The 26,257-nt window shown below is 37.8% G+C and overlaps 1 protein-coding gene across 4 annotated transcripts in view; it reads right to left on the bottom strand.

The window, feature by feature from the left end:
* The window catches only part of NPAS3 (neuronal PAS domain protein 3), a 615,994-nt gene that overhangs the window by 19,678 nt on the left and 570,059 nt on the right, over nucleotides 1–26,257 (bottom strand). For all 4 annotated transcript variants that reach the window (XM_065064080.1, XM_065064081.1, XM_065064082.1 and 1 more), the window contains 2 exons: nucleotides 14,052–14,245; nucleotides 7,726–7,832 (listed from right to left, as the gene is read on the bottom strand). In XM_065064080.1, the coding sequence (XP_064920152.1) occupies nucleotides 7,726–7,832; nucleotides 14,052–14,245 (301 nt within the window). The remainder of the gene's footprint in view (nucleotides 1–7,725; nucleotides 7,833–14,051; nucleotides 14,246–26,257) is intronic.

Genomic DNA, 26,257 nt, shown 5'->3' on the forward strand with positions numbered 1-26,257 from the left:
TCGCGTAGCCTAGTAAACTACAAATAAAATCCTTAATCCATCCTTGGATTTTCAGTGGAGCAAAGCTGTTTCCGACTTGGGCTATATGGTGATGAACACGTTTGGTCTCAGTAATCTTGGAGTGAACCGCAGCAATGAAGGTAAAAAGATATGTGGCTGAACTATTTTTCCCCTTCATTTTTAAAATGGCATACATTTACATTATGTAGCAAAAGTCACCACAGAAATAGTTTAGTGGACAGGAGGTGCACAGTAAAACCTTTTATTCCCATGGCTTTGCAATTTATCTTGTATTTCTACATTTTATCACAAGAATAATATCAAAGCATAAATTCATCTTTGTTGATAAAAAGTTTGCTCACAAAACACCTTTAAGAAAAAAATAATGAAAATTATTAAGGGACTAACTGGGAAAGTAGAGGTTCCCAGTAGAAGTCAGAGCTCAGCCTTCACTCTATAGGCCCTTAATGCAATAGCTATACTTCTACAGCTGGTACTATAGGCATTTGTAATGTAAAAATAGGAGAAGAATTTAGGTGTAAGTTGCAACTGACTATGAGCTACAGAAGACTTAAAATGGAGAGCCTACAAATTGAAATGGGAATGTACTAATCAGTATTGCATTAGATTTAATTTGAAGATGAAATAGCATCAGGAATTAACTTAAAGGGTTATTGATGCAAACTGTATCTGAGGCATCTTGCAAAATAACTATAAATTCCTAAGCTACAGAAGGCAAAACTCTGCAATTAGGTTCAGCAGCTAATGGTTTAAATAGCTTAAAGGTTTAGGTTTATAGAGTTTTTTGGTCTGTTTCCTGTCCAAAAGATCTGATGCTTCTGTTAAACTCTCATATACTTTACATATAGAAAACATTTGTCCAATAGCATATGGTTTGGACATGAAAAACTTAGCCACAAAATATCCTGAAGATCAGAAATTTATAATGATTTAAAATGATTTCTGATTATTTATATGGAAAATCTAAATTCTCATCTTACAAGGAATGAAACAACTATGAGGTAATAGTGTATTATGAAGAAAATAAGGGCACAAGGTGTGCATGATTGCACATTGCAGAGTGTTTTACCCTTTGTTCTAAAGTAACTGGCTTTGGTCAGAGAGCAGACAAAGAAATTAAGCTAGACAGATCAGCATCTCTCATAACCCAAGGAAGCATTTTCAGGGGCAAATGCAACATCAGCAAGACTTCAGGGCATGGCTCAAAGACACAGAAAATACTCTTGGTTAGGTGCACATCTCTTAGGATTCTTTAGGACTGAAAAATGAACACTATACATGGGCTAAAAACAAAGTCCTTGCTCCTTTTTTCCCTTGTATGAATAAAAAAATATTATATGCTTCCATTTATTTTACTTTCTTATCTCCTGTTCCCTCATCTCACTCTATCACCACTATGTCCAGTCAAAGAACACAAGGATGCCAGTCTCCAATGCAGAAATCTCTGCTGGCCCATAGTATGGACAGAGAGGAAGATTGTGCAGCTGGTCAGACCAATACTTCTGCAATACTTTGGAAACAAGATACACTAGACTGTCATCAGGATGCCAGGCAGGCTTGGTTTAAGAATTAGCTAAATACCAGACATTCTATCAGCCTAATTTAGAATCAATCTTGCTTTTTAGTGATGATAATAAACTTGTACAAACATGAGATTCATTTGTATATTTTAGCATTTTATTTCAGTCCCAGAATGCAAAACCTGACATTGGAATCAGTTTGATTTTTTTAGTGATTGAAGATATTAAGCACTACAAGAGCACTGAAATTTCGATCTGATTAGGATAAAAATTCCTCAGGATCAAAACACTTCTTTTTTTCCCCCTACAGTTTTACTAATTGTGTGCTACTTGACATTGCAGAGTTATTCCACAGCATGATAGCAAAATATGTGAAGTGTATTTTAGTGTTAGAAATTATCAACTCATTCTATTTGTTTTTCATGTGTTTGAGGTTATTAAGAGAATAAAAAATTATAACTGATGTGCATAAGTTAAAAGGGTTAGTTCAACTACAGCTGGTAGGCTAAACCACTAAGCAATATTTTTTTACAGCAATAGAATTTTTCTACTGAACATACATAAAAGAAATCATGAATATATAACTGATTTAAAAGCAGACTGAGGGGGTAATATCCCTTGAAAAATAGGGGAGCCATGAAAAAGGTGAATGTGGAATAGTTTATTTTCAGAAAGACTGGATTATTCTAACCACTGGAAACCAGATAAAGTAGATCAGAGGGAGTGCTACCAAACATACTCATCAGAGACCTTTGCTTTATGGGAAATGAACTGCCCTGGCTCACGGTTCCTGAGGAATTGTATTTCTTATAGCTGTAAATCAAATCCTGAAGAAACAAGATGATATTTTCTAAGCAATAGCTGAGGACAACAAGTATCTTTTTTGTCAGTATCACGTTTCTGAATTTAGACCTCAATTAGGATTCCAAAATGAAAAAGCATGTATTATATACCAATATATACTTGTGACAGTGTTCTTACAAGCAATATATTAATTTTCAAATGGTGGCACATTGTCCTATATTTGTCTAAAAGCATATTCATAGTTTCCTTCAGAGGTCTTTACTTTTATACTTCCTTACTGCTTTCTTAATGACCTTCATTGAACAGTAACACCAAGTACTTGATGTTCAATGAATATCATTCATTTTTTCCAGTTAAATGGAAGAGGTATACTCCTACAGCATATGACACCCATTCATTCTCAGCAAGAAATGTACTTCTTAAATCAAAAAGGGATGCTATGTATGATAAGTGTTAACCAAAGGGAAATACATACGCACAGCACTGTACTCCAGAGAGCAGTGAGTGTCCATTGCCCTTACTGAGCTCTACACAGTCGTAAAACCTGATACAACAGTAATTTTATTAATCTGCTTGATTTCTGATGTTTATTTGACATAAAATGTATCCTGCTAGCTTTAAGATCAGGGATATTTTCTTGCCATTGGAACAAGGGCAGTTCTATCCATGCAGGGACTGATGGCTTGGTGAAAATGTATGAACCAGCCTATGACTGACGTGCAGTTCAAACCTGCAAAGTTTCTATGCAGAGGGAAGTAGAAAGTGAGTATCTCATCAACTTCCCCATTCTTACAAGTGGTGAACTAGAACTGGGGGCACGAGGCATCTTTCTAGGGTATTAGTTGTAGATGCATAACTATGAAATGTAGAACATTCAGCTTCACCTCTTTCATGCCACACATCCTAATGAAGAGCTCCATTACACAGAGCTGGGATTAGGGAATGTATCTGAGCCAGGGTACAGCTAGACCTGCAATTTTTGAGGGCTCGTTGTGGCAGCTTAGCCAGTTGCTATGTCAGCTGAGCCAACAGCTGAGCCATGATGCTGGATAGTGTACAGGTTGTTAGATTTGAGAACGTTTTAACTATAATCTCTGTGAGAAAGACTTGATTTATTATAAGTGATATCTGTCAGGATTCTACCAGCAATTTATTCAACAAACACAGTGAAGATGAACAAATAGAAGTTTCCCAAACTCCCAAAACAAGAAGCATTATAAAACCAGAAACAGATTAGTAAGGTAGAATTGTAACACAAACCAATTGTCTGGGAGATTTGTGAAAAAACATCATCATTGAAAGCTTGAATGAAACAAGATAGGAACAATATCCCTAAACCTTTTATTTCTGTTTGAAAAAAACTGATGCTTCAATAACTTGTGGGACTGTCACCATGTATGACTGTGTTGGAATAAATGCAGGCATATGTAGAGTTGGAGTATGAATGTTGTTATATTAATCCGCAAGGGCATCGAGCTATAACTAGCACAAATCTCTAAGTTGAAATTTTGACCTCACTGAACCTAATGGAATATTTGCTCTTTAGTTCACTGGGGTCAGAATTTCAGTCTATATAAATTTGCTTTTTTAGAGAATGGTCCCCAGGTACATTGAAGCCAACGAAAGCTTTTCCATTGACTGTAACAGACCTTTCATTAGGGCAGGAGTTCCTGTTCAAAAGAGTGTTGTCACAGCTATAGTCCTGCAGACCTTATTCACCATTATACTTGTTATGGTCACATTCCTGAAACTGCTTTTGTCTTCTTTTATCTGAGATAGCATTAACAAGGCCTGTTTTTCAAAGTTTCTAATGGGCTGCTATGATCTGAAGCCATCACCAGCCCTCTTGATTTTTTTTTTTCTGTGTGATTTTGTGCAACATTTCTTCTTTACTTGTTTTTCTCTGATGTCTTTGAATAACCTGGATGAGAAGGCAGGATATACTGGTCTTACTTTTTCCATTTTTTTCTGAAATGTTGTCAGTGAATAGGCAGAGTAGCATTTTTATTTACATTTCTTCCTACATCTAGACCTACCATTAAAATTTAGGATTCTTCTTGTTTTTATCTTTAAAAATTATTTTATCTCCTGTAAAATCAATCAAGATTTTAGCTGCACTCTGTGGTCTTCCAAGAAACACAACCTTCTCACTTTGCTGATTTCTCAAGTCCTGCTTCTGCTTTTCAGTAGGGCTTTCTAACCACTACTTTACCTTCTAACTCCTCTTCAAAATATTGCATAACATTGTGGGCTTTTTTTTTTTTTTCTTCTCATTGTCATCTTAAACAATTATTTCCTATTTTGAACTGGCAAATCTCCTGCATTGTCTATTTTGGCGAACTGCAGTTCTGCTGGGTTTTACCTTCTACTGCCAGTGTCTGCTAGTTCCTGAATTTTAGCTCTAATTTTATTTTCATTAAACCAGGAGGATTTTCTAGTTAGGTTTGAACTTGTTTTTCTAGGGTAGACAAGTTGCTATGAAGTGTTTTGGGGGGTTGAATTTTTTTAATCTTGTTTTTTCCACAAAGTGGGTTGTTTTTTTTTTTCTTTTTGTTTGTTTTTTGTTTTGTTTGTTTGTTTGTTTGCTTTTTCCAGATGCTAGAGAAGTCAAGCACATCTCTGGGCAAAGATAATGAACCACTTCAGCTTCTGCAGGAGTTATAATGGGCAGGTAGACTTCCTGAGCTATTCCCCAGTCTAATTTAAATTTGAAGATTTTTCATCCAAGGCATGAGTTTGAGCAACATGAAAAGAAAAATGCAAAGTCCTGTACTTGGGATGGACTGATTCCCTGCAATGGTACAGGCTAGGGACTGACTGGCTGAGTTGTTGCTCTGTGGAAAAGAACCTGGGGATCCTAGTGGACAACACGCTAGACATGAATCAGTAGTGCGCTCTATGGGCTGTACAAAAAAGTGTATAGCCAGAAGATCACCGAAAGTCATTATTCTCCTTCACTCATCACTCCTTAGATTGCATCTGCAACCTAATTTTAAGCTCCTAGCACAGAAAATATATTGATAAACTTTGGTGGGCTCAGCAGAGGTCTGTCAAGATGGTTAGGGGCTGGAGTACTTGCCCTGTGATGAAAGGCTGCAGGACCATGCTTCTTCAGCCTGAAGAAGAGGTGGCTTCAGGAGGACCTAATGGCATACTTGCAAGAAAGTTACTACAAAAATGGAGCGGAGCTGTGAGCTGCACAATAAAAACAGGGAAATTCCAACTGGACAGAAGAAAAACAAAACAAAACACAACACAAACAACAAAAAAAACCCAACAACCCAAACTGTGAGGATAATCAAGCCCTTATTAAGGATAACTGGAACAGGCCACTCAGAGAAGTTGTGGAAAGTTGAAGGTTTTCAAGCTCAGCTAGACAAAAAGCTAAACAATTTGCTTTGAATCAGGGTTGATCCTGTTTTGAGCATGAGGTAGGACTAGATAATATCCCAAAGTCCCTTCCAAAAGGAATGGTTCTATGACCAGCTTGTTCCTATAAGCCAATAGAACAACTGTGCATAAAAGATGTAACTAGACTCACCTATTGAAAAAAAATTGCCTAGCAAGAATAATTATGCTATAGTCACACAGTCCAGTTTGGAATCCCACTGTGCAGGAAGGATGCTGATAACAGGAGAATGTCCCTGTGTTTATAAAGCTTGCAATCTAATCAGCTAAACTGGACATACAGTGAGAGCAGGAACACAGTGAGGTGAAGCGATTTTCTAGAAGTCATTCCTGTCTCCAGGCTCTCCTGAGTCCTAATCCAGTGCTTATACACTGGACCACGCTGCACTCACACTGCCTGCATAGGTCTCTAAGTTTTCTGAAGATGAATGTTTCATAAAGCACATTCTATTTCAGAGAGAAGTGGTCATTCAGAAGATTAAGGTCTTTTTCAAATGGGATGTTCATCTCTGCCAGGTGGTATGTTAAGTCTGAGCCATAAATATCTTTTATTTCTTTGGTCAGATAGTGCAGTGAAAGTGCAACTTGTCATTTCTGACTTCCAGTTTCAAGAGCATCAAGTAAGTTTCTGAATTTGTTCACTTCTGAGCAACTGATGCAATCTGCTGGATACTAAACACTTAAAATGTAAATGATGCAAAATTACTTTGTTAATAATTTTGGATAGTTGAATTTTTTTTTCCACAAAAAATGTATCTAACCTAACCTTTTTCTGCCAAATGCACCTTACCTTCTAGAAACTTCAGTGACTATTTGAAAGCTTTACAGAGCTTGATGCTGCTGTTGCTTGCCACATATTATGATAGAAGCTGTCGCTGTTCTCTTGCTTTCTAGTTGCAGTTATCCTCCTATCTTCCCTTACAAATCAAGCAAGGTATTTTTGGACTCAAGGTTTATACTGCTTTCTACTGTAGTCATGTCGTTTTGAAAAGGCTAATTAAATGTGGCTGTATTTGGGTTGCTACCCCTTTATTAGGAAATGCTAGCAGTGCATGGTGCGGGGGGAGCAGAGTTATTAAAATCTGGGACTCTGCATTTAAGAGGCAGTTTGCAGGTAGTCTTTTACATTTAGAAAAACACGTACGTCAATCATAAATGCAGTCACTGAAACTTCCAGAGAATTATCTGGCTTCACTGCAGGCAGAGATAAATTAGAGATTATGGGCCTAAGTCTCTTTTCGCACCAGGGTAAATCAGGAGCACCATTACTGAAGTCAACAGATCTCTACAAGAAAAGAATTAGGCCCTATGGCTTTTAATAACAGGAATACAAAGAGTTTAATTACAAGGAATCAAGCAGAACCTCCCTTCCCCCATACACAGACATATGCACATACTCTGGTAATGTTTGTCTCTTGTAACATTGTTGTGCTTCTGTTATCCTGATCAGATACTACCTGCGTGCAAGTAACAGGGACTTAGATGCTATAGGGATGGAGGCTGGCTAGATGTTAATACACAGGATGGTTAAAACACTGATAGAGCTGTAGTTCAGTTCTATATTGAAAAATCTGTTGAAATCCCAAATATGCTGCAGTTTTTGACCTCCATGTTATGACTCAGAAATAAAAAACAAAGAGAGGAGTTAATTTTCTGTGCTAGGGAGTTTCTCACCTAGGCAATACATCTTTGAAGGAGTAAAATAATGCACAGCACATGTAAATAAACAGTTGCTGGAAGCTTTGGTGCTACAAATATATTTTTTTATTCCCACATATGTGAACAATCTAACATGTTTATAAAAAAACTTGAAAATAAATAATACAAAAAGTTATATTTGAGCCACCATCTGTGAAACCCTATGACAAAAAAGCAGGTGAAAGATGAAGACCCAAGTTGTGGTATATAAGTAACAGTTCAGGAACGAGCAAGTGTTGTACCAGATTATTTTTACAAAAATGGAAGTACTTACAGTCTAAGTGACTATGTCGGATGCCTTCCACATCTTCAGCATGAATGAAGTGGTAACATCTCTTTCCTACAATATCTACAGGAGTCAGATCCATGTAATCAGTAATCCTAAAAAGGAAAAAAAAAATACTGCCTATAATTCAAAAAGGAAAAGAATACAACAACTGTCAAATGACTCAGAAAGTGAAATCTGCTAAAAAATTCTTCACCACTATAGTAATTTGAATGGAATCTGTACAAATAAGACACCGTTAAAGGAGAGGAAAAAACCCAAACATTTTTTAAAGAAACCTTGAAATCATCTTATCCATTTAAGTTGAAAGTTAAATTCTAGAGCATATTGTCTCCATAGCATAGCACCAAGACAATATAATTCCATCAAATTGTAAAGCATTAGCAATAATCCAAAATCCTCATTAAAAGACCAAGATGATTCAAGGTTACATAATAAAGTAAAAACATGTTATGTTTATAGCGAATGATTAGAGACACTTTTCATTTCAACAGATTGGCCTTCTATTGGGTATATTCATGAAAAAGCTCTTCAACCGTTTCTTGGCACCAAGTCCAAACTGATATTTCAAGGGATATAATTTAAATGCTGAGACATACAGATGCCTCAGGGTGTTATCTTTTTTAGACTAATTCATTTGGGAGCTCAGCTTTCACTCTGGGCCCTTTCAACTGGGACTTTGTTGTTTATTGCACACAGAAACTTTAAAATCTATTCTGCAGACCTTTGTGTCTGTCTGTGTATGTGTGTCTGCGTGCTTGTGTCTGTGTGCATGTGCAGACTTCTGTCATGGAGTGTCAAGATGTCAGTGTCCTTAAATGCAGTACAGAAAACAACAAAACAATTGGAAAATGCCTTGCTCACAGAAGCATTTAAAAGCATGTCTGTTTTCCAGAGAGAGAATATTTTTTATGGTTTGAAATATGCTGCAAAGTTTGGGGTTAAACCCACTTCGCAACTGTAAGATATAATTGCCATCCATTTAAGGGAGTGGTAAGAAACACCAAACATCTTGATATAACCAGATAGCTGAAACAACTGGAATGTGATGCTAAGGGAGGCTAGTGTGGAGGCTAAACCAGACACCAAGTTGTGTAGGTCTGGGGGGTTCCCAGCAGGCAGAGGGGGTGAACACAGCCACAGAGGCACTGACTAGCAGAGCTGTGTTTGCCTGGGTGTCTGAGGCAGGGAGAATGCATAGACCAGAAAGATTGGAGGAGAACAGAAGCATTAGACAGCACCACAGCAGCACTGGTGATTCGTCCCAGTTAAACACAAAGAAACAAACGTAACAAACACGAAAAACATCACAGGTAAAGCAGGTAGACTCAAATTTGCCAGGAAAAATTGTCAAATCAAGTTTAGTACAAAACCAAACAGCCTTCTCCCACTTTCATGACAGAGCATGTTGAAGGATGTGCACTTTCAAACAACTGCCTAGTAGCTATAGCACTTAACCAAATGTGGGATACTCATCTGGGAATACTCATCTAATGTTTATCACAAACCACAGTTGAGAAGCAACTCTCCTACCTTCTCAAAGAGGACACAATTCACCAGGATACAGACAAGTCTGGAATAGTGGCAGTGGGACTCCCTGTCCCTCCTGCCGAGTTCTTCCACTTTGGTGGCACAGTGAATTACAGTCTGGGAAACAAAGGACCTGGGATCACTGCCAAGTGCTAAGAAACCTCACCAGAAGAAAGGGAGTCTGAGATTTAAAGGTTCCTGTGCCCCGGACTGTATATTATCTTTTTATACTAAAGTAAGTGTATAAAGAGTCTCTAGAGCAGGAATGTGAACTCAAGTCTTTCCCCCTCCCATGTCTACACTCTCTTCACTGGCACACTTTGCTCTGGCTGAAGATTTGTGTGTTTTCTGTTAGGAGGTGGCTCTGCTTCAAGATCAGGGAGAATAAACTGCACGTTGCGCAGCCTAGTAGAAAGGGGCAATCTCCAGGCAGGCCTCTGCCCTGGGTTGTACCCAGGCTGCGAGTTTTACAGCTCACAGGGCTAACAGGGAAGATGAACACTCTGCCTCCTCCTTTGGTAAATTCGACTCAGCTGTATTTTGTTTCTTTGCAGTAACACGTTTGTGTAAAGTCTTCACAGATAAAAACGAACATAGCAAAGCAACAGTGGAAGCAGGTTCACAATCCCTCAAGTTTAAGGATAGTATTGAGAAAATGCTGTTTCAAACAGACACATGAAGGACATAGGATTTTTTTAATGAAAAAAAGTGGAAGAAGAAGCAAAAAGACTATCCAGATGTAAGTGATGATGTAAGCAAGGACACCAAAACCAGAAGCAAAAGAAATAACATCAAATAGGACACTCATGTTTATATCAAAGGTACCATAGATAGAAAATCATTTGCATGGAGAAAAGAAAGAAATATTTTAGTAGATCTTAGAGCATTAATTAGGAGGCAGATCTTGTGGCTCCCAAGACCTTTGACAAAATAAAACTACAGGTTGATGGGTGGGAGCACGGTTCTCCTGAATACACAGACCTGATCCTGTAAAACACAAGCACAGGCCTATGTCTGAGCAGATCAGTGGTTCCAGTGACTTACAGGACTGTAAACATGACTGCAGTTTAAAGGTAGGTATACGGGTACAGTGCTTTGCTGAATTAAGACCAATATATGCACACATTTGTACGCTTGAAGCTCTCTACACAACACTGTTCCTGCATATCTGAAGGAACTGTTGGCAACCACTGTCATGGCCAACGGGTCAGACCTCTTGCATCTAGAAAACACCATGTTCACTGGGTTATTTTATTTTGGGAATATACTAGTAGATATGGCTATAGCAGTCAACATTATCTGGGCTATAGGCTCTGTCCAGATGATCTCTGATCACTAACAGTTGACACTGAAAATATATAGACTGATGCTGTACTCTAGCAGCAGTGTCTTTATTTTGCTTTTAGTTATTTATCATCATCTAAGATGATTTGTTCCTCTGCAGGTGCTTTTCTCACTTCAGTGACTAATGAAGAAATTCTAGACTATTTTAGAATAGATGGAGAAGTTTAGATTATATGAATTCCACATTTGGAAAACAGACAGGGATTAACATATCATATTTTAGACATCAAAATTTTACATCTCCATTTAACACTCTCAGAACAAAATATTAATTGTTAGAAATAGCCAATGCACTAGCTAATGGATCGTGTCTCAAAGGGAAGCTAACTGTTGACTAGTTGGTGCACTGAGTCCAGGATTCTGATGCAAATCTCTTCATTCAGAGGAAAGTAACAAGATGCACCCAAAGTCATGAGTAACTCTCGCTCCCTGCTGTTGCAAGCAGGCAACCACTCGGAAAACTAGGAGTACTATTGATCTCACCCCTGCTGATCCAATGGTCCACTGTGAGCATTCATTTCAGTTAAGTAGCATGGCTTCTGCTCCATGCTCCCTGCAGCTGTCAGTAACTCCCCATTGCTCTATAAATAGTGCTTACAGCTTCCCCAGCATGGAGCCATTTTTCTCTGTTTTCATCAATGTGCTTGCTTTACTGTGGCACCACAAAGAATTTCCAGTCTGCCCATAAGTGTCAGGAGTCAAGCCCATATATTCAGGATGGGATACTTATCTCCTTTTCTATAGTCCCAGAAGAGAGATCCCAACTTCCCCGACTTGGAGAATGGCCTTGGCAAAGGCCCAGATAATTCATCTGACAACTTCAATCAGCTGTTCAGTTAATTCCTTCCTTTCTTCTGTCCTTTCCATTCCTCCAGCTTTTACAGTCATATTCTGCTTTGTACTGTCTATGAAATCCAAGTCCTGTCAATCCTACTCCATTTTCAATCCATGGAAATCCTGCTGCCTCAGTGAGCACTTCCCAGCCCTGGCAGAAGTGTTTATGCTATTTGAAATTACTTTTATAAATTATTTTAAACACTGACACAAGGGCTTAAAATGGAACTATTGCAACATAAACTCAAGTACCCCATCATATGCATTCTACTCTAGCATATGAGATATTATATAATCCATCACGAACAAGGAAAAGTTGCTTTATAATGTTGCCTTTACCTAAATGAATGAAAACACTAGTAAGCTCAATGCTTTCTTGCATAAGTTAGCTGGCTTACCATAGTTTACCATGTGTTATCAGCACTTCCTATGTGATTACCAACTAGTGCTCCATGTCTGATACATTTCCTGTTTTTCAGTGATGCCTTTCTCAGGCATTTAAAAGAAAGACAAAAATGTTTAATTAATAAAACAAATACACAACGTAGGGCTCATAAAAATGCCAGACTGATGGCAAAATATAAATCTTCCTAATATGGCCCACAAATTCATATCATACTTGACCAGATGGAATAGTTAATTTTCCACATTCCTCACTTTTCATATTGAGGTTGCCAATGAAGGCAACAGTAAGGGCAGGTGATTTTACGAAAAGGAAATCTGTTCATTAGCAACTGGACAGATACCAGCAACTCATTTCACAGAGGCCACTGAAGAGCTCTGCAGTGGTAGCAGCTTTCCATTACTACCTAGGTAGGTTGCAGTCTAAGCAAAAGGGTTTTTTCGAGATCCTGGTGCTAATCCCCTGAGCTCTTTCACCAGCTGCCAGATTATACAGAATCTAGAAGCTTGTCAGGTAGACTCACAGGCAAAAGCTCAGCCCAAACTGTAATACTGCTACCAGCTTTCTCTGTGACCTTGTGCAAGCCACTTTATACAGAGCAGTTTTTCCAAGCTTAAAAAGGAGAAGAATATATTATCTTTCAGATAATGCTTTTGAAGATCAGATGAAGTGTTCTCTCTAATAGCCATGTAATATTATTATTAATACTATTGTGGCAGTTCAGAAACATGACAGCAAAGATAACCTCGTAACTGAAATCCAATATTATTTTAAATTGTTTAAGGCCCTGATTCAACAAAGTATTTGAGTTTACCCCATTTTATAGAAGTTTATATTGATGTGCCATCCTGATTGTAGGTATTCCATTATGATTGAGCAACTATGATTGCTCTTGTCAGAGAGCTTCCACTCAACTTGTAATATGCCACAGCTGCTGTCACATGTAAAGCTTGCACTAGTCATCTTGTTCTACTTTTTGATGATAGGTCCCCTTGACAAAATTTCTTTTGGCTGCATTACCTCTTTTCTCCTTTCCAGCCTTTCCCCTGTACCTCAGACTTCGATCAATGGACCCAAATGTCTTTATTACTTATATCTTCCTTCTCAGATATCTTCACTCTTCTCTAAATACCCATACCCTATATTTTATTTTTAATTTTCTGGACCCTGAGGGCACCAGTAAACCTTAATGGTCTTGATCAGCCTCCCTGGGCCTCCCCCACTCTGCATACAGCCCAGGACCCCATGTCAGCCTCTAGGGCTGTCAGACTGTGCCCCAGCAGTGCCACAGCAGGGCTGGTCTGCAGCTCCCCACAGCCCTGCCCTGTCCAGCCATGGGTCCTGCTGAGCCAGGCCCAGCCCATGTCCTGAACCGGCCTCAGCCCATCCCTCGGGAGGTGCCCAGCTGCCCCACTGCCTGGCCTGCTCCTGGCTGGGGTGGTGGGACAGGCCCTGGCTGCCAGCCCCTGCCACCAGCCACCATGGGGAGCCCCCAGCACTACCGGCACCCAACCCCCAGGGAGCAGACAGCTAAATTTAAATCCTATCATCTTTCACCTTCCTAGATCACTTGTCACTACCACATTGAACATAGCCTCCCCAACCAACTCCGCATCACCTGTTCCCACTTCACTGCTGTCTTTCCCAGTATGCCCTTACCCAATTTTAATGTAAAGTTTTCCCACCTCTTACTGCAACAGATCCCACCTCTCTAGCCTACTATCTAGGCCATCTGTGCTTCTGTTCCATTAAACACTGAGCACGATGTGCTGTAATCTGCAAATTAGTTCAAAAATGGAAAACTTCAAAATTTCAGACAGAAAGACTTTTGTAGGGGAGGACGGGGGAGCATAAGGACAGCCATATAGATCAGACCAACGTCTGTCTAGTCCCAAATCTTGCCTTTGAGAGGGATGGTGAGAGATTGCAAAAAGCAGGGAAAGCTAAGAGGAATCTTTCCTGGTCTATTCTCCCCTATTCCAGCAAGATGTCCTGCAAATTATGGTTTTTAATTTATCTTTATTCTCTAAGAAAATAATGGAAATGAACATGATGATGATGAGAGTGAATTCAGTACTCTCGTACAACACCAGGATGACATTGCAGGAGTCACAAATTCACAAATTTCAAAACTTTTTGCCAAGCCCATGTAACAAAGAATACACACAGCTAAAACAAAGAAAAAATGAGCTAAAAGCTGTACCTATTTTCACAGTAAATGATATTGAGGTCCATATTCACACGAGTGACAAACATGTGGCAGTCAATCCTGACTTCATTAATTGTAGGAGGTGGCAAAGCATGAGCAACGACAACAAGTCCCATGATTTGGCTGGGTACTGTCCGTCCGTGGGACAGTGACACTCTCAGACGTAACCGGCCTGTTATATGAATCACCTGGAAAATAAAAACAATAGAAGAAACCCCAGTGAATTCTGGATGCAACTGTGACATTCTGGATGCAACTGTGACATCAGTTTCTTTTAAAGGATAGCATTACTATTCCCTACAGATCACTTAACACAGCCAAAAATTGTACTAAGTAACTGCCAGTATTAGTGTTAAGCTTATTAATATTGGCTGTCAACATGTCCTATATGTCCTCATGGCAAAAAAGAAGACAAGAACATAACAGGCAAATGTGTCACATTCATCAAATAAAAACCTCAGAACTCCTGTGCTATTGATTCTTGTTGTGGTGGTTGCTACAGAAAGAGAGAAGAAGAAGAAAAAGCATCTAGAAATTCAACAAAAGAAAAGAGAGAGGGTGATAAAACTGAAGTAATGAAGGAAGACATTAATAAAATATTAATTTTATAACATTCAGAGACTAAATATGAGACAAAAAGATCAGCAGTTTTGAAACTTTTCCAGAACAGATTGAATTGAATTGCTTGTCACCTACACCATGAAGACACTGCTCACAGTCTTAAATTACTTCTTTGTGGTTGGCAATTTGAGAAGCAACAACCTGAAAGTGATCAATGAGCTCAGCTGCAAGATGGTCTTCTTGCATCCACAGAAAACTTTGTAAGAGCTGGTAGACACATAGTGCTTTACCTAGTACGCTGTGTATTTAGGGAGAGCACCGGGGGGTGGATGGTTTCTTTCCCTATTTACAAGATAATGCCAGAAGATGCCCAGGAGATCGAGCTGCAGCCTTGGAAAGTGATATTTAAAGAATGCTGTCTGAAATGGGGTAAGTTGAAACTCTGGGAAAAGGATAATCCACCACTTTCAGTTTCACTCCTTCAGAAGTTCTGTGGATAAATAAAGGTGGTGTTTTTTTCCAATAAAATAATATAAATACAGCACTGATGTCAGATATCAAACTGAAAATGGAAACTGCAGTTCCTGTACTCATGGATTAGAGAACCATAAGAACTGGCAGTTGCAGGCTCTCCCAGATTTTCACCCTCAGAGTGTGTTACAACATCAACATGAACAAAAGGTTTCCAGGAGACAGGGTCCATTTCACTGTGATTCCAGACTCTGGCCCCAAGCCTGACAGTGTTCAAGAAGAGACTGGACAACACCCTCAGACACATGGTGTGAACTGTGGGATTGTGTTATCCAGGGGCAGGTGTGGGACTCAACGATCCTTCTGTATCCCTTCTAACTCAGGACATTCTATGATTCTATGATTCTGTGTGTATACTCTCAAAATTGGCCCCTTTCAGCCCTTTTATTGACTCTCTACACGGAAGTCAATAGATACGTTGGTTGGTACCAAGTGCACTGGAGGAGGTGACAGAGATGGGATGTAGTTATACATCCACTGACACTCATCTCACAAAGACAGCAGCCAAACTCTGCTTCTGATCTGAGATTGATTGATAATAGAAAATGAGAGAGAATCTTTCATTAATAAGACTGCAAACCACAAAGTGCATCTAAATTCAAATGTAATTCATGCTAGCAAATCTGTTATCTAAGCCTTGAAGTTTTTTGTGTTTGTTTGGTTGATTGGTTTCTTTTTTTACCTAATCATTAAAATATCTCCTTTCTCCACGATTTTACATTTCGAATCCAGCCAGCACAGTGACTCGGAATGAGGAAAGTGATGAGCTGCTGTGTTCGTCCATTTCAGTTGCGGGTTTCTGACCACCTACATTTAAAGTAATTATTGCCTAAATTCACACTTAATGCACATTCCAAGGGCAAACTATTCTATGAATATTTGAAAAAGTTCCTAAAGGCAAGGATGCAAAAACACCGTTTCAAACACACTTTTTTTTTTTTTTTTTTTAAATTCTCAAGACCTCATTAACTAATGAAGAAATAGATAAAAGAAATAGGATTAACTTCACAGGAGGGGCAGTAATAGTATATTTTGCTCCTTCTAGCTAGGCTTGCATATACATCTGCTTTTTATCATTATCTGTCTCTTTTTATCATGCAGTTTCAGCTTACTGCAAAAACTCAAATCTGTAAACGCTGGAAAAAATGCTGATGGATAACTAGTAATAATGTGAAAAATAATCTTATACTGAACGTGCTATGCAAAAGTATTGTTGTTCTCTTGTTTTTTCATAAGAGTCCTTATGCTAATATGTTTGAAGTTGGCACTGTCACTTGAGGGAATTTTTGAGACGTATCATACTTAAAATGCATTTATCTCTTGTATTTTTTGAAACTTCCATGTAATTTGCAGCTAAATATCAACATAGCTTGTATTTGAAAACTCTCTATTCAGTTAATACCTCACTGTTTTCTGATTCCTGATCTGAAAGACACCTCAGATGTAGTGTTGCCCCAAGAAACAGTTCCAAACCTGCTAGACCCACCTTATATGAACATTGTTAAATTTCAAGAGAGTTTGCTTTCAGATTCAAATTATTTAGCGTGTTCCTAACTCTATCAAGAATCAAAACATGTTCTAAATCCCCATGTGAATTCAAATATTAGGGGACAGCACTCCATTGCATTCTGATTCTTGACACTGGGAAACGTACAGCAAACTGCCCATCAGTTCCAGTGCCTGTGTGCCTCTAAGGAAACTGTATTTCCATGCCTGAAATACCTTTCTATGACAACATTAGTCAAACGCACCAAGTGGGAAATCTAATTGGTAGTAAAAAACAATTCTAGCTGTCATGACCTTGTCTACATTGTGAGTATTGCCACTTTTAACACTGGTTCATTTGAACTGGAATTAGGGGTGATAGGAATTATAGGGTCAATTATCTCTGGTAGCTAAAATTAATCTCTTTATAATTCAATCCCAAAGCACTAGTCTATCATATATCCTAAAGCAGTACTATGACTTTAATGAAGCTAAATTGCAATAATAAACTATTTTATAAAGGACAGTACTTGGATATAAATGTAAATATTTAACAAAATTTGCTAGGAATATTCTGAAAATCAAAAGCAAACACAACTCTTCTGTACAGTTTTCTTTATAAATACTTTTTTTTCTCTGAAAAGCATGCAACAGTCCAAAGCCATCTTTAAACTATCATTGTCTTTCTTCTAATAATGCTTTATGAATAGACTGTCACATTTAGATGTCACAACAAGAGAAGACAGCGATACTGTGTTCTGTCCATTCTAAAGAGGTGGGTGAATGCTATATCGATCACAGGGATCATCAGAAACTTTGTATGTCAAGAGCTCTACAGATTCCCCCAGTATTTCTCCATCTACTTACTAAATGAAGTTAGTAGCAAGACTCCTTTTTTACTCTAATGGGAGCTGGACTGGGTTAACAGTTTAGAGACTTTTTTGCTCACAGACTGTTTCTTGGCAGTTGTTGCAACTTGTATCATGATTTTATCCTGTAGAAGTAGAGGGAAATCTTATGGTCAAAATAAACCTTGTGACCTGATCTATAACGGGATTTGACATAGGTCATTCTGATCTGTTTTATTGCTGTGGTGTAACCTAGTTGTATAATAGTTATACTTGGATAGATGGGTGAACCAAAAAGCATTCTGTAACAACAAAACTCTCAATGCTGTGAGATGAATATAACACATATGTTGCTGTAACGACATCATGCTGAAGCAAAACAAATACTATAAAAAACTTCTCTACTGTTTAATTGCTTTATTAAACAAATTCTAAATCAACTTTGCTTGACACTCCAATATTGAAAAAAAAATTATTTGGGTTTTATTTTTAGCTGATTAGAAAAGGGATTTGCAAAATATTGTAAGTACATGTAAATACAGTTTATGAGTGTGGGAGTGCTAACAAGCCACATTGCCTGGACAAACATATATTTCTTTTCCTTGCCATATGCTCTATTTAGTCATCTGTTAGCGACAAGCACTTAGATGTGCTCTACTAATGCCTACTCATTATAAACAAGCACATCACAAAGACCTTGATAAAACCTTCCCTCTCTCAATACTTAAGGAAAAGGAAAGCCCAGTGATTGAAAAACACATCTGGAACCTGCTAATCATCCTTTAAAGCTAAATCTCACCTCTGGAGATGGAAATACTTTCTTTGTCAAAAGACATCTTTAAATATTACATCCATTTTTTCACATACATGTGATGTCAGAGTAAGGACATGCATTACCAGAGGCTATAAAAACCTGCAAGCATGAAAAATCTGTGAATTTCACCTTTCAGATGTCTCTGTGCGCTTCAAAACTTAAACTTCCATTAGAAAGAAATTTCTAAACTATTTCTTTTGTTCTCTGTGTAAATCACTAAGCCAATTTATTATGGGACTGAAACCAGAGCACTGGCAGAAGTCCTCCCTCCACCTTATTTCTCTTAATGAGGCATTAAATTTGAAGCCTTAAACATTGCTTAGATGCAAATTTTGAGAAGACAATCACATAAGAAAATACCCTAATTTAGTTTGTGTGTGTGGATATTTATTTAGCTGTTTTACAAACAGCTCACACATGCGTTTAGTCCCCCCTTTACAGAAACAACTGTGATTCACGAGGATCTATATATGTTTGTTTTGGTATCTCAAAAATGTTACTTTATACTTCCAAAATCAACACTTAAATCTTTAAAACAATTAAATTGAACTGCTAAAATTCGCAGAAGAAAATCTTGCAAACTGTAGCCCTGTTTTTACATTTTTGTTTTGAAAAATGGGGTGCTCTTTCACTCACTGATACATGGACATGCATCTCAAAACCTGCCCGCCTGTGACACCAGTGAGACAAATGTTTTAATACTCTGCAAGGTAAAGGGTTCCTATAAGGTTTCGGGCAATTTCTCAGCTAAGACGGAACATTTGGAAACAGGATTTCCTCTGGCCTTTTGAAGGACAACAAGGTTCCACTGTCACATCTGGAATTCATACAGGGATATCCTGAAGGTTCTCCTTTTCTGACATCAAAATATATACATGCCTATCAACCAAAACTTAATTATAGGTTTGTCTACCACAGTTCTCTTTTTTCCTCCTTGTACCCCACTGCGGTCACTACAAGATTTCTATTTGCTTATGTTTTCTCATGGTCAGAAGTAATTTATTTCTGGGGTTCCACAGCCCCATTCTCACTGAGACCAAAGCTTGTTCTCCCAGGCTTCAGGAAAGCTTCAGGAAAATATATCACTAGCAGCAGCTGGGGTCAGAGAGAACCAGTAAGTTCTTGTGTTTGCAGTTCCAGTAATACTTGCATATTCCATTCTCAGACTTACTGCATTTCTATATATGCTGCGATATTCCTAACAGCAGGTCTGATGGAGCATGAGTGTTTGGTGTTGAAAACGAGTGAGTTGCTGGAGCTGCAGTATGTTGGATCATTCCACACGTACAGCAAGTTTGATATGTCCCACATGCATTCAACTTACTGTACCCATACGGATCAATTCTCTGGCATGTCTACAGTTACTTTAACACATAGAGGATACATATTAGACTTGCAGCATGAGCCATTTAAATAAGTTTGCACATGCCCAGCGGCCAGTCTTAGGGATTCCTGCGTGTCTAGAAACCTGATCAGTTACCCCTCAGATAATGAAGCTGTGAAAGGCAAAGTTTGTAAATGTATGCTCCTGTTGTATCAATGTTAGGTTTACTGTATCTTTTAATCTAGAAAATAACCATCATATAACCTTTTCCTTGTTAATATCACTCTTCTCCAACTTCATATCACCTACCTTTTCTCTCAGACAGCACAACAGAGTAACATATCTACTTACAGTAATTGTTCTCAACTCTTATTCGATTCAGGTATTTGCTTCTTCAGTTTAGCCTTGAAAAAGTGCTTATATGCTGAGAAACCTTTATATATATATTTTTTTTTCTATTATTTTTTTTCCTGACTATAGTAGCCCATCTAATAAAATATACTGCTTCTACACACAAAACTTGTCCTACTATATCAAGTCCACACCAGAACAAAGGAAACTAGTATTTAAGTACAGCTGTCAGTGAGTCATTCTGAATCATGGTGGATAAAAAAAAAGAGATTAGGCAGTAACCTATGACTCCTGAGAAATGCCTTTTGTAAGTAAAATACAGTCAGTCTTGATTCAGTTATGCACCAAACACTATCCAAACCACTGTTAAGAATTGTGGTCTTGAGCATCCATTCAGAGAATACAAGTCTGATTTCAAGGAGGGTGAACATTATTCCTAACACATACATAGTTTCAAGGTCAATAGCCTCTTTTCTATCTACAAGTACATTTCAAATCCCCTCAAATGCACCTGCAAAAGACAGTCTGAAAATGGAAATGGTATTTACATTTAAACAGCATATTTGGTCTCAGGACATATTTTATTGTTAAAAAGTCAATACTAGTTTTTGGAGACACTCTAAGCTTTTCCCATCTTTCCTCTGATACCTCTCCCTCCAAATAATAAGATTCAAAAGCTATTTTGCTGCTTAAAACAGTCAGAAGCAGGAATTTAGGCTAATCCTTAGGGGTTTAAAAAAAGTATCCTCATGAGACCTCAAACTCATCAGGTGCTTAAAAGACAAGCATCACATGAGAAACACCCTGGCTTGGCAGGCTCAGTTCATAACTCTTGCTCAATCCCTAAAATGACCTGAGTAGAGTATTATTTATTGCATATGAGGAATATTGAGGCCAGCAGCAAGGAAAACAGCCACAGTCACTTTCACTCAAGTACACCACAGGGAGCAGCTGCTCCTCTGTGTAAAAGTCAGTGTTTTGAGTACTCTTGCAAAAAGCAGCTAATTCCAACTCTTCCTCAACCTCAGGACACACAACCTCTTATCTCCCACTTGCCTTTCACTAGATAATAGACTAGAAAGAAGGGAATGGGGACAGCTTTCTAACTCTCCAAAAGAGTGAAGATAAAACAAGAACCTGACAGTGCCTGTGTTACGTCTATCAGATGACGCTCCCTGACCTGGATGTGGCTAGGTTAGGGTTATCTAAAGAAAAAACTACAACTTCTCTGTAGGAGTAAAGGAGGACTATTGTATGACAAAAAAGTCCTAAAGCTGCCATTAAAAAAACCCAAACAAACAACCAAACAAACCAAGCCAACCAAAAAACCCCTCACAAACCAAAAAACTAAAACCACAATTATTTTCAAGAGTGTACAATAGGTTGTTTTACAAGAGTTATCAAATCTTAATAGCCTGGGAAATGAACAGCAGACCAGAGGTTGCTCAAAAATTACTAAAATATATTTGCTATCAGCATTTTTAGATCCTTTAGATTAACACTATTAGATACTCAATTTATGGCTGATTTTTCATTCTGTTACATAACAGCATTAACATTTTATTATTTGTGGCAATAGATTAGTGGTTATTGTTTAGTAGGACATAGCAGAGTGTCCTGTACTGTATATGAGCACATATATATCTTTATCACCATGATGGCTCTCATGTCAGAATTATGAAGTCCAGCCTTGAATTGGCATTCATTGTGGTGGCGGAAGTTGCATGATCAAGACCCTCCATTCAAAAGCATATTTGTATTGTAAAATAATGCTTTCCTTTTCTGTGTTGTGATTTTTTATTAATTGCAAAGGATAAGCAAGCTGGTTTTCTCTAAATAAAAGATATTGTAGAGCTGATACTCCTAAAATCAGTCCCATAATATAAGCTTAAGAAATATAGTGTTGAGTCATTACACATTATAATTTTTCATTTATTGTGCTTTATACAACTGCAAAGGTTTCTGTTTTCATAATCAGCCCTCGCAATAAGAGCTCTAAACATTCTACTATTAACTAGTATCCTTTAAACATATGCAGTCTTAGTAATTCAAGATGCCAGGTTTCATTTTAATGCCTTTGAACCCTTTTCCTTTTTAAGATGTGTTATTAACAACTCAGTCTATCAACACTGCTTTATTTTTCATAATCCAAAACTTAGAAGCATTTGAAGAAAATCAACATTAAAAAATGGAAAAAGAAGAAACTAAACTAAATCACCACACTACAACCTGAAAAAGTAGCCATAAAAATTGATTTTATAACAGAATAGTTTTTGAAGTAATTGGCACAAAGACTGTTCTAGTGCAGATTGCTGCAAGAGCGCTCTTGGCAAGAACATCATAAGCACTAGCAAAACTTTAATATGCTCAAACAGCCAAATACAAACTGACACCAGGAACCCATGTGTGGCAACAAACAGGAAAAAAATAAAGTATCTCAATTTAATACAAACCTACATACAAAGGGATCAATTTTTACAATTCGTGGTTTAGCATACAATACAGCTGTCCTCAGAGTGAATATAGAGTAGCTATACATAAGAAATCAGAATTATCAATTCGGGGGAATTTCTCAAGAGTCCTTTTGATATGTAATAGAGCAAATATAATGACTAAGAAACCAGACATCAATGCATTAAATAAGATCAGGTTGAGATCTATTTAGAAAAGACAGGTTTAAGCTGGAAAAAGAATCTCTTTGATATGACCTCCAGAGCAGACCATTTGCAGGATTCAAGATGAGCAGATTTACTCTTGCATATCTGCTTGCTTCATAGCTGCTTTTAAATATAAACTCTAAAATATCTAATATCGAGTTATTGCAGAATGAAGTCTATATAATAAAAAGATTAAGAACCTGGGATTTTCTTATACTTCTAGGAACTTTTATAATGGATTTTGTATGTTGAATTCAGAGGAATAAATGAAACATTGTTAATTTAAAAAGCTAGCTAATGTAACTAATTTATTTCTAAATGATCTATTATAGAATCTGGCTACTGCTGGTCTAAGCTAGGAATCTAGAATACCCCAGAATATTTGGTAGTCTGCATCCCCGATTTATGGCCAATACTTATTTAACCCTGAAACTCAAAAGATAGCTCCACTTTAACAGAGTTTCCTCTGCAAATCCCTTGGTGTTCAAATGTGTTGCATTTTTTTTCCCTCACAAAATGTTTGAAGTCCCCTTTAAAAATAATGCCTTGAGGATATTTTTTCCTTAATACCATTTAAAGAAAGTTGAAAGCATTTAGCTATTGAAGTGTGCAGGGTTCTAATAAAAGAATTGTCATCCCTGCCCATAAGCAAACTCTCTCGGAGCTCACAATTCCAAAATTCTGGTGGTCCTGCCAGCAGTAAAAATTAAACCTGAAAAAGGACTACTGTTGCATCAGTTCCAAATATGGTTTATTACAGTATCGGGGTGGTGGTGTTACCTGGCTACATAATTCTGTAACAGAAAGGGTGGAAAGGTATTTAAAAAAAATGTTAGCCAGAATCCTGTATGTCAGAGAAACCAAATCTTGTTGCACTAAAGACAAACAATAATAAATATTCTTCAGATGGAGCCTCTTTATTTCTGTCTTTGGAGGCAGAAATAAAGTGGGGATTTTTTTTTCCCCTACTGTTTTATTTGATGTAGTTCTTAGCAGTCCAACAATTACCTTAGGTGATTCTCTGCACAGTGAACAAGGACTAGATAAAACAAAATATCTGATATTAATGCATTTTTTCCACATACAGATAAAAAAATGTAGAAAATATTGATGTGTGTAAAGACAGAAATGAATTCCCCAGTTTAGCCTTGATTAAGACAGGAATGTTTATGTTCTACTCAAGCTCTCCACCTGGGGTTGCAACCCCAAAATTAATTGTGAAGTTAGTCAAGAAAAGTCATATTCGCTTTTCCTTATTTATTGGCTATATGGGTGGGAAGATCTGAGTTTTGTTCATAGTAAAGCAGGGACACACTATGAAAAAGGTTGAGAACTAATATTTGAATTTCATTAATACCAAGGTTCCTGTGCTTGTGCTAATGATGTCTGGTACAGGATTTTAGACAGAGAAGCGACTAGTTTATTTTAATGCTTGCGTGGCTCAATTTCCACTGGCTGTACACAAACATACAAGTTGTACTGAAAGATCATGGACAACAGAATGTGTGAACTTCCCTGCAGAACACCACAACTGTGACAAAAGGTGGAGATGGGCAAAACCCATTAATTTCACATAATTATTAATATGCTTTCACCTTCCTTCCATCAATGACATTTATATGAATCTAAACTAGAAGGGGAAAGCATACAGCAAAGCATATGAGCTGATTTTATGGAAAATACAACTGTGAATTTCAGGAAAGCTGCTGCAGGTTGTTAGTAATGCCTCTGCATCCAGAGGGTGAAAATGAATGATCATGGGATGGGATGCATGAGTCTTCTGACATGTCTGCCAACATCTAGTCTCTGTAGTTCCCAGAACATGCCCAGTGTTATATCTGAACAGTTTTAAACAGGTCTCACATGGTCCTGATAAAGAAGGTAGCTGGCATTCAAACTGCAAGGCGCAAGGCCTAAGATGGCTTCACAGAGACTCTGGCTGTAGGAGAAGACTGGGCACATCATGACAACCCTTCCGGAGAAGCAACTGTGTGTCCTAAGAGCAGCTGGATCAGGTCAAACCAGAGGTCTACGTAGGTCAACATCCTTAGCGTGTCACCCAGGCTGACTAAGGGAGAGCATCAGACTAGTCAAGCATCCAATGACGTTTCCCTTGTGTATTCAGCCAGGACTTCCCAAGCTAAAGGCATGCTGTTTAGTCAGCTTTTGGCATTCATAGTGCCCTGTGGCAATGGGTTTCACTGTTCAACTCTGGAATTGCTAAGTACCTTCTTTTGCTTATTCTGAATTTGCCATTTACTACTCCAATTTTGTTCACCTACCTATTGAGAGACTACAGAAAATCACATCCCATTCACCTTCTCTGTACACTGATGTTTTCTGTCATGTGTCTCCACAGTCATCTTTCTTCCAAACTGAATCTCCTAGGTATATTTTAGCTGTTTCATAATGTTGATCAATATTGTCACTTTTTTGCTGTTCTATGATCTTCACTTTGAGATGAGGTGAGTTAACAAGTGCACAAGTATTCAAGATAAAGGAAAACCATAAATTTATACAGTGGTATAATGATATTTTCTGTTTAATTTTTATTTTTTTTCCTAATAATTTCTTAGTACTCTGCTTTCTGACCACTACTGAGAAGTAATCTGTTCCTTTCATAAACTTCCCATTAAAACTCGAAGGTATCTCCTCTGGGCAGTAATAGCAGGTCTAGAGCCCTTTATTTATATAGAGCCAGGATTTTTTTTTTTTTTTTTTTTTTTCCCAGGTAGTAGCATTTTACATTTACCTGAACTGAATTTTATCTGCTATTTTATTGCCTCTTAACATATAACCATGGAATTCTTGTGCTACTGTTCACATTAGACTTACATTTTTACAGTTCAACAAGCACTGTAACTTTCCTGTTCACCTTGGTTTCAATTTAATTAATGAATATGTTGAGAAGCAAAGACCCACAAACAGCAATTGCTGTGCAAATGCAGCAGTTACCACTTAAGTAAACTGACCATCATCTTTTTTTAAAAAACAACAAGAACAAAAATCACTAATCCATGAGAGGATCTTCCCCCTCCACTGGCAGTTTAATTTCTTTCAGACTTTTGGTTAGGGACTGTGCTGGTCCCGATGCTGGAAATGCAGCTACTCTGTATCAAATGGAAATCCCCTGTAGACATGCTTGTTAGTTCTCTGAGAAAGCTTTGAAAAAGTCTTTGGCTTTTCCTTGACATACTGTGTTTGCTCAGATGTCTACCAATTCTACTTAAGTTTCAGCAGAAGTGTTCTATGTTATGAGTTCCCTTGTGCTAAGACACAAGGAAGGTGTTGCCTAGTATTTACACTAAGCACTGTAAATGAACATATATGAAAGGAACATGTCTACCAGGAGATGTCCTTCCTGAAACAAATCTCTGCATGATTTTCTGAAAAAAAAAAGGAGTATACAGACTTATTTTGCACAATTCTGTGAAATGCAATGAAATAATACTGATAAATTACTAGAGACATATAAACTGTGGGTTCAGTGACAGCAATATGTCATAGATGTTTGGATATCAGGCTCAAGCTCCTTTCCATAGACACATGAGCTGCCACCCTAAGTCTCTCCTGAACCTTTTGAAGAAGACAAAAATAGAAATAACCACTTTCAATCAAATAAAATTTGC

This window comes from Columba livia, chromosome 5 (genome assembly GCF_036013475.1).
Source record: "Columba livia isolate bColLiv1 breed racing homer chromosome 5, bColLiv1.pat.W.v2, whole genome shotgun sequence".
NCBI classification, from domain to species: domain Eukaryota; kingdom Metazoa; phylum Chordata; class Aves; order Columbiformes; family Columbidae; genus Columba; species Columba livia.